Source organism: Melanerpes formicivorus, unplaced genomic scaffold (genome assembly GCF_026170545.1).
Source record: "Melanerpes formicivorus ecotype bairdi unplaced genomic scaffold, bMelFor1.0.p_v2 SCAF_3, whole genome shotgun sequence".
Taxonomy (NCBI): domain Eukaryota; kingdom Metazoa; phylum Chordata; class Aves; order Piciformes; family Picidae; genus Melanerpes; species Melanerpes formicivorus.
The window spans coordinates 14,681,963-14,697,424 of record NW_027142355.1 but is presented as its reverse complement, the minus strand read 5'-3'; the positions used below and the strand labels follow the sequence as shown (position 1 = coordinate 14,697,424).

Here is a 15,462-nt window from a genome sequence, read left to right as displayed (position 1 = left end):
GGAGAGGCAGTTTCTTCCTGTCCTCCAAACCCCTGCATTTCCTATGAACCAAGAACTGAGATGCTTTGAAATCTTTGTTTCAGCCCTCCAACTGTGCAGTCAGGTAACATGGAACAAAAGGAAGCTTTCATTGCCTTTTGTCTTCGTGGTTTGATTTCTGAAAAGGAAGATAGATTCTTCAATGTAAAGCAATAAGTTTTTCAGATAAGCAGGATCCACAGAAAAAAATTTTATAAGGATAATACCAACACTATAGAGGGCCTGTGTCACAGTTTCTTTCTAGTTATATCTGGTATCTGGCACTTTAGAAGGAGAAAGTGCTGCTAGACTATTCCACTTTGCATATTTGTAAGTATAAAAATGGTTTCCAATGGAAATCTGTGAGAATTTCCAAATATCAAGACTGTGGGTTGTGCCAGTTCCAGTCACCTCTCAAATCTCATGAGCTCATATGACCACAGATACTTTTCACAAACTCCCAGTAACTTGAGGAGTGAATTATAATATCAGTGAAAGGTTGCAAATATATGTAAATTAGAATTTACTGAGGTTGCAAATTACTGTCCCGAAGTGGAAAAGTACTTTGGATACATTTGTGCAGCTCCAGCTCAAAATCACAGGAACATCTACGTAATTACACTAAGAGTTTCACCTTTTCAACACAGATTGACTGGGATTCTTCTCAAAAAATGCCTGCAAGATGTGTCTACTATGTTCCTTTCCCAATCACTGCCAAGAATCAGACATTTCTAAGACATAACAGATGTCCATAGATCAAAACATTAGGATAATGCAGACCACATCTTAGGAACTTCCATTTTTAGCAATGATTTGACGGAGTTCAGGTAATTAACTTGGATTGAGACATCACAGACATTTAAAATTAGGTGAGATGAATCACACCTTTAATGTGTATTACTTAAATTTTACTGTGTGCCTGTGAAGCTACTGTGTTATGTGCAGCACAAAGTCACAATTGCCAAGAATCACAAAGAAACTCAGTATCAAAACTTATTAACATGCAGGAGTTAATAGACCCAGGCCACATTTTTGGATTATGCTCTGTCACAATCATGCTAATCCCAGCAGTTCTCATACTTAATCTCAAGCAATAGGTGAAAGTTTTCTTTTTCTCTTTATTGATGACATTTCCACTTCACACACTCAAAGCAGTCTCATGCCAGTGTGAATCTGCATTACAGGGGTAATACAAACTTGATAAATGTTTTTCCGATTTGTCTTTTGCATGAAGGATTTGTAACTATTATGGAAACTACTGAGCCATGAAATGCAAACAAACACTGGATGGCAAACAAGTTCAAACACAGAAAAAGAAAAAATTGAGTCATTCTTGCTATTAAGAATACCAAGTAATAGATACAGTGGTCATCATCTTGACAAACACACCTACCTGAATGGTTAAAATAGGAGCAATATCAGCAGTTACTTTGTTAGTCAATACTAGAAGAGCTTTCAGTGTTTTCTCTAGATACTGATGACCTACCATGCTGTGGGCTGCATTTTTGCTTCTCCAAAGGATGAACACACCAAGTTGTTTGACACTTTTGCAGCCAGTTATAAAACCAAAGGAGGAAGGCAGTCCCTACAGTCCTCCAAGCTGTAGAGGGTTATCACCTGTCTCCTTCCATAATAACCAGGCAAAAATATTGTTACTCACAGGAGATACTTGAATGTAAAGGTTTTGAGAACCCTTTGTGGGTATCTAACTAAATGTAGCTTTGGGCAGGGTTTTTTTTCCTGTCATAAGAACAGATTTCATGGTTTGATCTTGCACAAAGTATTTCCCACAGCTTTGAGATACAATCTTTCACTATTTGAAGAACAGAATGGAGAACCTGAAAGAGCTCTGGCAGCTCATCCTGGCACTGCTTAACAGGTTCCTAGGAACACCAGGGAGCAGGAAAAGCACCACATGGTGTTCCCTCTTAGCTAAACTTTGAAAGCAAAAGTGAGTCAAAGGAAGGCTAGAACCCGGAGAAAATTCTCCAGGCTCCACAAAGGGTTTCATTTAAACACTCTGCTGGGATAGCTGCAATTCTGAAGCTAAGACCACAAAAACCCCCAAGACCACCCAAGACCACCTGTGTGATTACCATGTCTAGCCTTTGCAGTTCATCATGAAAAGCAGCGCTTGATAGCTTTTATTTTTCATTATTTCTAGTGGATCGTCACACGGCATGTCATAGCTATCCTTCTGTGCTCACTCTCATACTGAACAAGAGAAAGGAAAATTTGGAACACGCTCTCTCAATGCTTTCATATTCTCTCAAAGAAAGCAGGGTTTTTTTGAATCAGTCTCAGCTGTTCTACCAGTTATTCCACAGGGAAAAAATAAATGTCTTCAAATAAATTGTGTGAATTTATGTGCATAGAAAGTGGAGAAAGTCATTGAAAGGTTTTGAACAGATTTTTACTAGTGTCTATGTCCCATACAAATTAGTTTTAAATGTCGTTTAGGAAAACAATGTCTGCCCAGAGTATGCTGACATTCTTCCTCTTTCTCCATTTTGTTAATCAACCACTACCTGAGCATTTGATATAGCACTGAGGACTCACAAAGCAAATTCTGTGTAGTGCAGTCACTGCCATTACTGACCTATAGTGTATTATTCCAGGTGCATCATTCAATGAAGTTTCAGTCTAAAAGACTCCTAGCTGGAACTAATCTGCTTAGATATGCATAATGTAGTCTATATAAACTCAGCTCCCTTTATAGATGGATGGTCTTAATTTGAAGGCATTAACCTACTCTTTTGTAGATCATCCTTAGATCAGGATTCTCAGGTGTTTCATTCTTATACCTAGGAAAGACATTGAGGTCTTGAAGTGTGTCCACAGAAGAGCAACTGCTGGTGAGGAGTTTGGAGGGTGTCATATGAGGAGTGGCTAAGGGAGCTCTACAACTGCCTGAAAGGAGGCCACTGTGAGGCTGGTGTTGGTCTCCTCTCCCAGAGTAACCAGCAATAGGATGAGAGGAAACGAGTTTAAGTTGTGCCATGGTGGGAGTTAGATTGGACATTAGGACAAACTTCTTTCCTGAGGGAGTGGTAAGGCATTGGAACAGGCTGCCAGGGAGGTAGTGGAGTTGCCATCCCTGAAGCTGTTCAGGAGGCTGTAGATGTGGTGCTTCAGGACCTTAAAGGTCTTTTCTACCTTAGTGATTCTGTGATTCTACACAAGTAGGAATGTCTTACCAAATGTAAGGAAGCATCTTCAATCATACCCAGAGAGGAGGAGCACAGCTGTCAGACACACAGAGATCTCTTCATGTGCACTGAATTGCCAGATTGACTTTGAAAGGAAACCACTGCACTATTCATGGCACTGACATGTAGGCTTAGCACATATGGGATTTTTTTTTCTTTGCCATCTAGATTCTCATTGGAGCAGTAATTGCCATGGGCTCAGCAGACCGAGATGGCCGTCTCCATCCTGGTGATGAGCTGGTGTATGTAGATGGTATTCCAGTGGCCGGGAAAACCCACCGATACGTGATTGATCTTATGCATAACGCTGCTCGAAATGGGCAAGTGAATCTTACTGTGAGGAGAAAGGTGCTACCCACAGGTGAGTGAAGGCTTGAAAGGCTAAAGGAAAAGCAGATCTCTATGCTGGCAGCACAAACAGGTGCTGATTGAAAAACAGAGAAAATTAAAGTGAATGTTTGTGTCTGGTGGTGAAAGAATAATTGTAAATATGTGTCCCTTGCTTCTGTGACAAAACCACTACAGCTGTGTGTTGTTTCTGTCAGAAGGGGAAACAATATTGGCAACCCTGGTGTGGTGATCATGAATGCCTTGGATTTGTTCCATGCTGTCTTGGTCTGTGCTGTTTCCTCTTGTCCAATTTTGGGACAAAACATTCACCTAAGTTAAAGCCGTTAAAGTCAACTCTGTCAATAAGCAATCAGAAAAAGGCTCAAAGACTGTTAACTGTTTAGAGCAGGAACTCATCTCACTCTTGTATGTGTTAAAAGCCCATTTCTGGTCTCACTGATGTCATCTGGGATTTTACCCCACTGACTGCAGTGCTAGCTGGCTGAAACCTTCTCTGTGGCCCAAGTGGCTTCTAAGTACAGGGGCAGATCTTCCCTTCGAGCAGACATATTCAGAAAATAAACCTGAAGCAATATGAAGAATTTGAAGGAAATTAAACCTTTAGACTATCTCAGTCTCAATTATGGAAAAGCTCTGGAACCTGGAAAAATGTGTGGCAGCCTCTCATAAAGCTTTAAAGGAGACTTTGCTGCCATTCCATTGCAATCTTTGCTTACCCGAGGAAAGAAGTTTATGCAAGAACCTTTAAAACATTTGTGGTGAGTACACTTCACTGAGGCACCAGAAATGAGCAAAGCCACCTTCTCAGCCTGTCCTGTCTTCTGCCTCCCCATGCCCTAGATCCGCTGTTGTTGCCATTTCCCTTTGCTCCCCTGCCAAAAAGCTGCCCTCCCACTCACCTTCGTCTTCGCAGTCCCCCTCCCACTGCGGCACCGCAGCTCCATGCCAGCGGCGCTCTCGCGGGACTGACTTTCTTCTGTTGCTGACTCCAGAGTCCTCCAGCCAGAAAGGTCCCCCTCCGCCCGGCGCGACGCCCCCTCGCAGCTCCCCCAGCTCTAGGAAAATGGCCAATAACCAAGGTAATCAGCACCTTTCCCCTTTGCAGGCAAGAGCAGCAAGAGGCTTAGCGCATAGCGCATGCCAGCCTTCACCGCTGCTCCTAAAACGTTAAATAAAGGGTCTGTGAGACATGCTGCACATGAAGTGAAGCGAGGTGGTAAAACACCTGAAGTTATTATTGGGCCTTGAGAGTGCCCTACTGGGGGGTACAGTGTGTAACTCATTAATATTTCAGCATTTCAGGAGACAAGCAGGATTTTCATTTAGTGTGGGACAACCTAAGTTTGGGGGGAAAAAAGTGTAAACTGACTGATGTTAGGCATGACTGAAAAACGCTGTGCTAAGACATAGTGTGGATTTGTCACTAGGAAAGTGCTGTGCTAAGACATCAATTGATTGGGTGTGGATTTGCTACTAGTGTGAATGTGTGCCACAGGGGGAACTGGGACTCTCCTTCCCTGCCACGTAGCTGACATGCGGATCTTAGCCTTCACCTGAAATCACCAGTTTGCACAGATACTCACCCAGATCTGAAACAGAAAATCACCATTCTCAAGTTCTGGAATACATTTTAGTTAGGAAAATGTGGTATTTGGAACAAAACAGATTTTTGTTAATGATATTTTTTCCCAGACAGAAGCAAAATCATATTTTTATGATGATTGTCTATTTATGTATGTCTATTTATGATGACTGTCTGACAGTCTAATAGCCATTTACACTTTTCCTCCTTTATCTTCCTTTTCCTGTACTTAATGGCATTCATTTGCGTTCTTGTATGGCCAAGCCAGCTCTTGGTCATTCTGCAAAGTAAGATAATTTCCTTTCTGTTGCATCCAGACTGGCATAAACAATATTCAGCTTTTTAAAACATGACAGCCAGAAAATGAGATCTCTCTTGTCACTGACTATGGCATTTAGTTGCAGATTTGGTTGAGTAACTCTTGGAGATTTTCAATTCCAATGCAGGAGTACAATAATTGTTTGTTTTTCTTCCTCTCTATTCTCTCTAATCACGTTATTTCATAGTTGCAGAAGAACTGCTAAGGGACACACCTGACTGAGAAAACAACAGCTTGTCCTTGGATGATGTTTATTTTATTATTGTATAGGCATTGAAGGTCTAATTTGCAAGCTCTCTTCCTAGGATGTATGTACGTCTGTGTAAGCTCTTCACACATTGAGCAGAAGGATTCTTCACTCTCACTGCTCCAAAGAGAAAACAGATTACTTACTTCCATTCATTTGAAAGCTTTGTATTAAAGCTCCTAATAGATGCTGATTTGTATAAATAGAATTGCAAGGAATATAAAGCCTTTTTTTTTCCCATCTGGAAGTGTAACTTTACTGTTTTCAATTGCCAAAATGCTTGTACTAAGAGAGTGTGTAATCTCACAAGATTTCACTTGTTCCCTCTTCTTGTTACTGTAATGCAATACCGAGGTGTGGATGGACTCCATTTTCACCTCTGCCCTTTTGAAATCACCACACAAGAGTGTCTTCAAACCCTTCAAGTGACCACTGTTTCCATCAGAACCCTCATAGAGAAATGATTTGTGATTATTTTTCATTGTGTAATTGTTCTGTTCTGTGACATCATTTGAGCATGCTGATCAACTTGTAGGAAGAATATCATGTGGGTAATCCTAATAATGCTATGTTAGATGCCTGCTTGAATTCTTGTAATTCAAATACAAATAATTTTATATTGGATTAGAGGGTCACAGTTTCTTCTTGATGACATATAGCAGACAAGGGAGCAGTGATTGGTTTTGCAATCCGCATAGCCTCTGTGTCCTACCTCCCTCTCCACTCTTGTAGATAGCTTAGCAGTCAGTGTTCAGACTTGCTTTGTCTGATTGTTTTGAATCTTGAATGTTTTGCATAACTGTGCAGATTCCTGTTTCTGTGCATCTATTACAGCTCCTAGGTTAATACTTAGGGTAGTCTGGGCTATAGACAGTCAGCTGTATTCATGTTGCATTAGCAAATGTGCTCTAAGTTACAGAGCCACTGAGCAAATCAGACTGTAACACTGGTGTGCTTTATGTTGTAGGAGAGCAGTGCCCAGAGAATGGCAGAAGTCCAGGCTCGGTGTCTACGCACCACAGCTCTCCAAGAAGTGACTACACTACTTACGCTAACAGTAATCATGCCGTCTCTAGTAGCAATGCTACACCCCCCGAGGGCTTCACTTCCCACAGCCTCCAAACCAGTGATGTGGTGATCCACCGCAAGGAGAATGAGGGCTTTGGCTTTGTTATCATCAGTTCTCTGAACAGGCCCGAATCTGGGTCCACAATAAGTAAGTAAATCACGTTTCTCAGTTTGTGTCTTTCAGATTTGCCCCAAATTAAAAACAAAACAAAACAAAAAACCCACCTGACATCTGCTAATAAATCACTGCAGAGTTGTGGCTGTGGATGTTGTTTACCTAGGTTTTAGTAAAGCATTTGACACTCTCCCACAGCATCCTCCTGGAGAAACTGGCTGCTCTGTGGAAGCTTTGCTGGGTTAAAAACTGGCTGGCTGGCCAGGCCCAAAGAATGACGTTCCTTGCGGGCAGTTCTGTTTAGTGTCTTTATCAAAGATCTGAATGAGGGGTCTAGGTGCAGCCTCAGTAAGTTTGCAGATGACACCAAACTGGGCAGGAGTGTTGATCTGCTCAGTGGTAGGAAGGCTCTGCAGAGGGATCTGGCCAGGCCTGATCCCTGGGCCAAGGACAGTTGTAGGAGGTCTAACAAGGCCAAGTGCCAGGTCCTGCACTTGAGAAGTAACTACCCCATGCAATGTTACAGGTTTGGGGCAGAGTGGCTGGAAAGCTGCCCAGCAGAAAAGAGCATGGATGTGCTGGTTAACAGCTGGCTGAACATGAGCCAGCAGTGTGCTCAGGTGGCCAAGAAGGCCACCAGCATCCTGGTCTGCATTAGGAATAGTGTGGCCAACAGAAGCAGGGAAGTGATTGTGCCCCTGTACTCATCATAGGTGAGGCCACACCTCAAATACAGAATTCAGTTTTGGGACCCTCACTACAGAAAGGAAATCAAGGTGCTGGAGCATGTCCAGAGAAGGGCAGGAAAGCTGGTGAAGGGTCTGGACACCTTATGAGGAGCGGCTGAGGAAACTGGGTTGTTTTGTCTGGAGGAAAGGAGGCTGAGGGGAGACTAATTGCTCTCTACAACTACCTGAAAGAAGGTTGTAGTGAGGTGAGAGGACAAGAGGAAATAGCCTCAAATTGCACCAGGGGAGGTTTAGGTTGGGTATTAGTAGAAAATTCTTCATTGAAAGAAGCCTGTAATAGGCTCCCTAGGGAGGTGGTTGAATAACCATCCCTGGAGGTGTTCAAAGGACACGTAGATGTGGTGCAAAGGGACATGGTTTAATGCCAAACTTGGCAGAGTTAGATAATGGTTGGACTTGGTGATTTAACAGGTCTTTCCCAACTGAAAGGATTCGATGATTCTAAAACTGAAGAGACTCTCAAGGTTGCTTCCAGGGTACCATGTATTTGTTGCATCTTGGACAAAACCAAAGGTTATTCTGGCCTCTGATCACTTGAAAGGAGGATGCATAAATGGCTTTATGTTGAGAGACATCTCTGATGAAGAGGTTATTAAATTCTGAATATGAAATGTGAATTATATACATATTATTTTTTTAATTATTAAAATTATAATGAACTGATGAATCACTATTTTAGATACAGATTCTAGTGCATGATTGTGAAATACGTGTATTTACAATTTAGACCCCATTAGAATATTTACAGAATTGATTTCTATTATGAAGCAAATGGTGCCATTCTGCAGCTTGTCCAACAGGCAGCAACTCAATAGGACACTGGCGGCTGCTCAACTATATACAGAGTATCACAATGTGTCAGAGGCTTGAACTGGAAATGTTATGCTGCTAGGCGCGGGTGCTTTGAACTGAACGTTAGTGAGTGGAAAGCATGTGGAAGGTACGCTGCGTCCTTTGTTTGTAGCAAGGTTAGGTACTAGGCTGCAGCAGGCTGCTGTCACTGGAGCTGGCTCCTGGGCTGGTCCAGACGGTGACAGTGGGGGCAAGCTTCTCCCTCCCGCGGCAGCGGAGAGGGGGCAGAACGTAGGCTAGCCGGTAAGCAGGCTCCCTTCGCAGGACTCAGGCGGCTCCCTCTGCATGGCAGGGAGCAGTCTTGCGGGGTCAGCCTGGCAGGGCCGGTAGGGCTGGTCCCTGGACCGGGTCAGCCCTGCAATAACGACCTTTCAGGCCAGTGAGGACGGCCCCGGGGAAGAGGCACGGCTGTGTGGAGCGGCGGCTTCCCATTTGCTTGGCTCGAAGGAGCGGGCAGGACCCTGTTGGAGTGATCCCGGCTTTGGAGCACAGGCACGGACGGTGCTCTGGGTTTCCCTGGGGTTCACAGGGCACGGAGCTGTGAAGTGGCGGCTCCTCTTCTGTCCCGCAACGGCTGGGTCATGCAGGCATGCGAGTAGGCATTGGTCCTGCTTTCCAAGCTAGCACACAGGGTTGTGCAGCTCGTTAGTCTGCTGCTTAAGGCTGTAGCAGACTGTGGACTGCTGGACTCGGCTAGCGCCTTCCCTATCAACTGGGCAGTCTTACCCTCGGGGGTCCAGTCCTCTTGAAGACACTGTGGGCTCTTCTGACCGGTGGGGCTGGCAGTACAACGCTGTGGCGTCTCAGGCTTTCAGCGAGGGTCCCTCCTCTGGAGACTCTTGGGCTGAGGCTTGATGGGCCTGCCCGGATTCTGGCTTCTCCTCATCTTGCAGAGGTCACTAGCGTGCTTGCATGTGGGAGTGAGAAGACTTACTAGCAAAGGCTTAATAGCAAAGGCAGAGAGCTTGGTAGGTTGAGCAAAGAGAAAGAGGACAAAGAGGGCAACTTGTTTACAAGTTGGGGTAATACTTACAAATTTCTCAAGGCCAGATTTTGCCAGTGGGCACTCTCGTAAACAACCAGCTTCAGCCTATAGAAAGCGTGAAGCTAGAATTATGCCCACACTTGGTATTGGCACGAGCATCCCTGCGATGGGTGCATGCAGTTGTTTATGCTGCCTCGCTGACCACTTGGCCTTTGTTCCCCTCAGGAAAGGAGGGGGATGTGTCCACACAGGCTGGGACAAGTTTCAGTATCTAGGGCATAATTCTGAGAATATGATGCCTTCAGCACCACATCCACATCTCCCACCAAATCCGTCTGAAATTGTGGATGCTAACCACTGCTGAAACACCAAATTGCAGCTTAACACAGTCCTTTCCCTGCATGCAAAACATGTTTTAAATAAACTGTTTTTTTTCCCAAAAACTGATTCCTGAGGAAGTAAATTCACAACTTGTACTTTTAGGACCAGCTTCAGTCTTCTACATGCATAACAGAGAAGCAACTAAGAGTACTGGAAAAGCCATACCGCACAATAGCAAGTTACCCCAGAAAACTTCTTTGCAGTATTTCATGATCATGCAGTTATTAAAAGAGTTGCTTTTCTTGTTGCCTCAGCTGAATTTTAAAGTTCTGTGATTGCCGGATTAATATTGTAACAAAACCATGGATAATTAGCCTCTTGGGACTCTTGAGTTTTCACTTTATTGAATATAATAGTGAACTGGAAGGTTTTTGCAGGAGATCAGACAGGGGGGGAAATCCATGGAGTACACTGAGATACATATTAATCACTTAAGTCAGTCATGAATTTTTCAAGAGAATAATTTCACAGATAGGGTTTGTGTTTTGGGAGAGAAAGAGAAAATGCCCAAGCAGACAGTAGTTCTGTGAATATTCTGCTGAAGACAACAGACCCACGTTCAAGATCCTGCTTTGCCTCCTACCCTCCAACATGCTCTTATGATACCTTTCTTTCTCCCCAAACTACAAAGGTAGCCACTGCTAAACCACAGTTGAGTATCTCCAATAGTAAAAGAAAATGACAGTCTGCCGTGGAAGTGACAAGTGAATTTATTCAAGTAATAACTGCATTGAATTTCAGTGATCCCAAAGTGTACCCAAATCCTAAGTTTAGAATAACAGCAGTGAACCAAAAAATGACATTTGCTGTGGACAGTGACAGAAGAGAGGAAAAAATTCCCTTTCTATGTGAATTCTGTTCCAAAACCAGTAGAAAAAATAAGCTGAATATGACATAATCTGTCATCAGTAATCAGAAGTGTAAAAATAATTTCCTATTTGTAGTTTAAGGGACATTCATTTTCTTTACTTAGTATTTATTTGGGTGAAGTACTTTGATTTGTATTAACAGCAGCATAGCCAATAGATGGTGAGGAAATTTTTACCCGCTCATTAGGACCTGAGCAGAACACAGCATCCAAGTTTGAGTCCCTTTGGTAGAAGACGGAACAGAGCAACTTCAACAGCAGCCACTGAGACCTCCTGAGCTCCCTTCCAACTTAAAATAACCTGAAACCATTTGATTAAAATGCACAATTAGGATATAAAGCATGTTAACAGTAGGAGAGTACCAACTGGATGTAGGAGGCATAATGTCAAAATGTAGCTTTCATCAGTATCAAAATATGGATCTTCATGGCACCATGTCAAGCACTCACTCCTCATAGCAGTGGTATGTTAATTTGGTGAAATGTTTTACTACAGTTCCAATGTTTCTGAATTCAGAGCCTGTCATCTTTTTGCCAGCTCGTATTTCCCCATGTGGCACAGAATAGTGCTCTGCAGACACACTCTAAACATACACAGTTAGTGGGACTGCGAAGTAACTCTCAAAGAATCAAAATGGGCAAAATAGGTCAAAAAAGGGAATATCTTGTAGTGCCAGATGCTACTAGGAATAGCATAGTTTAAGTAGCTGTCACATTGGGAGCCTCCTTAGGGCAAAGTGAAGAAGAGTTCCTTTGATTTAGAATGTTTGTTTTGATAACTCTATTCCCTTCTTTACTTCCTTGTAAAAGCAAAAGACTTGAGGGCTTGGAAGTGTAAGTATCATCATCATTTTTACTCAAGAAGACAATCGTGCACTGCAAGTGTTTTCCTTGTCCTTGAAATCACACTTAGAACTGTTTTACAATCCAACAAATTCCAATGGCTCTTTCTGAGTACAGGAACATGAACCTTGGGTCATTGGGTGCTTGTGTTTCAAGCACTGTTAAAATTGAGGTGGTCATTCCAATAGAGTTGCTGCTAGCCTCGGAGACACAGGTTTGTCAGTTTGCTGCTTTGCAATTGGCCTAAAGCTCAAGGGGTTACCAAAAAGCACACCGTCTGTTTGCCAGGCAAGTTAAAACTAGCTATGGCTACTCTGGGCTCTGGCTCTAGCTGTGAAGATGTAGGACCACCCCAAAAGAGTCAGAGTAGCAGTGCTCCAGCTGGGCCTCACATCCCCTGATGGAGTGTGCACAGGTAGCCTGGTAGGAGTTCCTCATGCTTTCTCTGACCTGAAAAAAAAAATGGAAAGGAGCCACAAAGGACTCAGGAGCTCCCACAATGAAAGAATTCATTCTTGTTACAAGAGGTCTTGTTCAGCTTTTCTCTCAAGACTGATTCTGTGCCGGGTGTTTGTTGTTGCTGTTGATTTACCAGCCTGCCCTTGCTGTGCTGCAATTTTCAGAATACTACATGCTTTTATTTTTCACCCTTGCTGCAGGGACAGAGTGAGGACAAACTACAGCCATAATTAGAGAATAGAACATCTCACATTTTGTGGTAGGCAGCACAGCAGTAGCTATCATTTTAATAAATTAGTGTTAAGTAGCTTGGAGCCAGCCTTTAGATCTGGATGTCATTTTGTAATTGTCCCTTGATTCTTATGGCACGTTTCTTTTCCTGTCTTCTATAGTGGCAGAAATTTTGTCTCTCTTTTGTCAAAGCATTTCTTGAGATGTTTTCTAATCCAGCACAGAGGATTATCTTGCACAAAACTGCAGTTCTGATGTGGGGCATATCAGGAGTGGAAAACGAATGACAAGGATTGAATGAAGAGATTTCACAGGGCAAATCCAGGGCATAGACAAGGTCAGCCATGCTTCAGAATTATATCAGTAAAAGATGAAGTGGATAAATAAAGAACTGTGTTTGAGTGGCACATGCAGAAGCAAGCCATTTTGGCTAGTGCAGAGCACATTGAATCTTAGAGTGCTAAGAGATTAGAGAAAGAAAATACACTGGGCCAGGCTCCTGACCTGTTTCTATTAAAGCTATTAACTTCCACTGCCCTTTAAATATGCTTTCCCCCAGACCCAATCCCAATATTAAAGGGTGCTTTGGCTTTCATCCCTGCTTCAGACAGGCCATCTAAATTTGACCTTACTCTGAGCTTTCTTTTCTCACACATAGTTCATCAAAACTTTGTCACCTCCAGTGGGATTTCTTTAGAGGATTCAGTGTCAGTTTCCCAGCTGAAGGCTTGGAAACCAGCTCTTGTTTTTCACTTTTAGCTTGGGGTGAATCTGGACTGCTTTATGGAGATATTTCCATGCTCACCTTTGCCCACCAAATTAGCAACATCTTTTAGATGCCCTCGTTCAGTGGCAGAATTAAAGGCAGATGACCATGCATACTTGTTACCATCCTTCTCATGTTTAGCCCATGCATATGCCAGTGACTTCTGGATTTTCAAACCATGATAAAATAGAGGCTAATGAAAGAAGTTTCTCTCAGTTCTCTAAATGTGTGTTCTTAACTTAAAACCATAATCCCAAGATAAACCTCTGCTGACTGCAGGAAACAGCATTCTGAAATAAGTCCCATTCAATTCCAGAGTCTCTTTTAACTCTGTGCAGTTTAGAGATAAAGAACAGTTTATTGATCAGTGATAACTCTCTGATCTGAGAAAATTATTTGTGCTGCAATTTCATCCATGCTTCTTCCTGGGTAAGATAGTGCCCAGGGACACCATTTTCTGTGACCAATCTTCAAGTTCTGAAGAAAAGAGGGCTTTGGATATTAGGGTGTCTGCCTGCACTGCCTTGGAGATCTCTGGAACAGAGAAGTGAAAACCCACCTACAGCACCCACCTGTGGAAGGTACTTGCAACTTAAGGGCAAAGAATCTGGTTTCTTATTTCTGCCTAGCTATGTTACTCGGGTTTGAGCTGTTCTTCTGCATCTTCAGCTACAAAAATACACTTTCTAAATTTGTTTAACTGATTGTATCATTTTGAGCTAAAAGAAATCTTTCCATGGTTTAGTTTTTCAAACTAATATAGGCAATTAGTAACAGTGAGGTAATCTTAAGAAGTTAAAGGCATTTTTAATATCACTGAAAATACATTGCTGCAGTTTGCAGGCATGAAATACTTCAGTATTACTTGAGTAGTTGATATTTTTTTGAAGAATAAAGCACAGAAAATCTTAACCACATGACTCCTCTCTTTAGATGACTTCTGTTCTCCAGCGTGTTCCTGAAGAGGTCATTTCGACCTGGTGGTGTTGCTCTTGTGTTTTCAAAGAGCAAACTGCAAGTTTTTTTAGCACAAACCTGGAAAGGGTATCAAGGGTTTTCTAGGGATTCCACAGGACCCTTTTTGCTTTCATGAGAAACCTAAGTTGCATTATTTTTTTCTTAGATCTTCAGATTTCTAAGGTCTCTGCAATCCTTCCCACCTAGCTTCTTACACCTGTGCTGTGCAAGTGAGTATGCTCCATAGAAGCACACAAGAGGATGTTTCAGTCCAAAGGTTCATCAACCTTATAAATAAAAGGGATTATTTTCTTCTGCAACTGTGCAGCATGCCAAATGCTCAAAATGAGTCCCACATAAAAGAGCTGGTGGATTTCAGGACCATATTTTCTCTTGATTCAAATAGCAGTACTGGTGATAGAAACTCCACCCAAATTTTAGATTAATCAGTAGCAACAAAATTACTGATGTTTACATTTAATATATTCTCCCAATTAAAAACTGATCTTCTGGAGCCTGTTGGTTGCACCTTCTGAGAATTGAGCATATAATAAATATTCATGTGATCAGCTGCATAACATTGAAAAGGACAGCTGGCTCAGGAAGGTTCATTTACTTGGTTTACTATCTGTATCTGCGAACATTACAGAAGACTGCATGAATTTAGCTGCCAAAGGGTTTAATAGACAGAGGGATATTTTTTTTGCCATAACTGATAATTTTTGACATTTAGCTAATATAAAGGGGAAAAAACAGGGAAGTTGCATTCTACAAATCCCCATCTCTACAGTTATATCTAAAAGTACTAAAGAGATATGAACAAAATTCTTGATGTAAACCACACAAATATTATGTGTTGGTAACATCTTTCTAGAGTCAGCTATTTCTGGCATGTGGGTCTCCCAAATGAGGAGAAAGCATTTTTATTTCCAGAAAGCAAGGGGCTGATAGATAAACAAAGTTAGAAGCAGCACCTGTCTCCAGCAACTGCCCTGGCTTTGTATACAGCTGACCCAATATTATGCGCCCTTGGGTATTTACTCTTCTTTTTCTCTTATGAAGATGTGGGAATGGTATTAATTTGTGTCATGGAGAGCAAAAGTGGGTGATTTTGTCAAATAGAACATCAGTATGAATTTGCAGTTATCAGTAAGTTTCTGAAAGCAAACCTTATTCACTTTCTAAATGCAAAGGGGTTTTTTAAATAATTTTTGTCTCAATTTTTTAGTTTAAGTTCTCTTTGGATGATGCGCTTAGAACACAGTTAACTGACAGAGATGTTGGGAGTGTGTTAAGGAGATTCAGTGGGAGAGGTTAGTGGCTTCAAATCTCTTAGAAGTTTTGGTGCTGCCAGGATTAAAATCTTCCTGAAGGCATGACTTTTTAATAAAACATGCAGCAGAAAATTTGGATACTTCCATAAGGCTTTCACAACCATGACTTTGTGCTTTAATCAGCATTG

At 42.2% G+C, this 15,462-nt stretch overlaps 1 protein-coding gene across 13 annotated transcripts in view; it reads left to right on the top strand.

Moving 5' to 3' along the window:
* The window catches only part of MAGI2 (membrane associated guanylate kinase, WW and PDZ domain containing 2), a 693,860-nt gene that overhangs the window by 625,234 nt on the left and 53,164 nt on the right, over positions 1–15,462 (top strand). For 8 of the 13 annotated variants that reach the window (XM_068167558.1, XM_068167581.1, XM_068167544.1 and 5 more), the window contains 3 exons: positions 3,396–3,588; positions 4,571–4,657; positions 6,694–6,942. In XM_068167558.1, coding sequence (XP_068023659.1) covers positions 3,396–3,588; positions 4,571–4,657; positions 6,694–6,942 — 529 coding nt within the window. The remainder of the gene's footprint in view (positions 1–3,395; positions 3,589–4,570; positions 4,658–6,693; positions 6,943–15,462) is intronic. The other 5 variants (XM_068167566.1, XM_068167610.1, XM_068167552.1 and 2 more) reach the window with 1 other exon arrangement.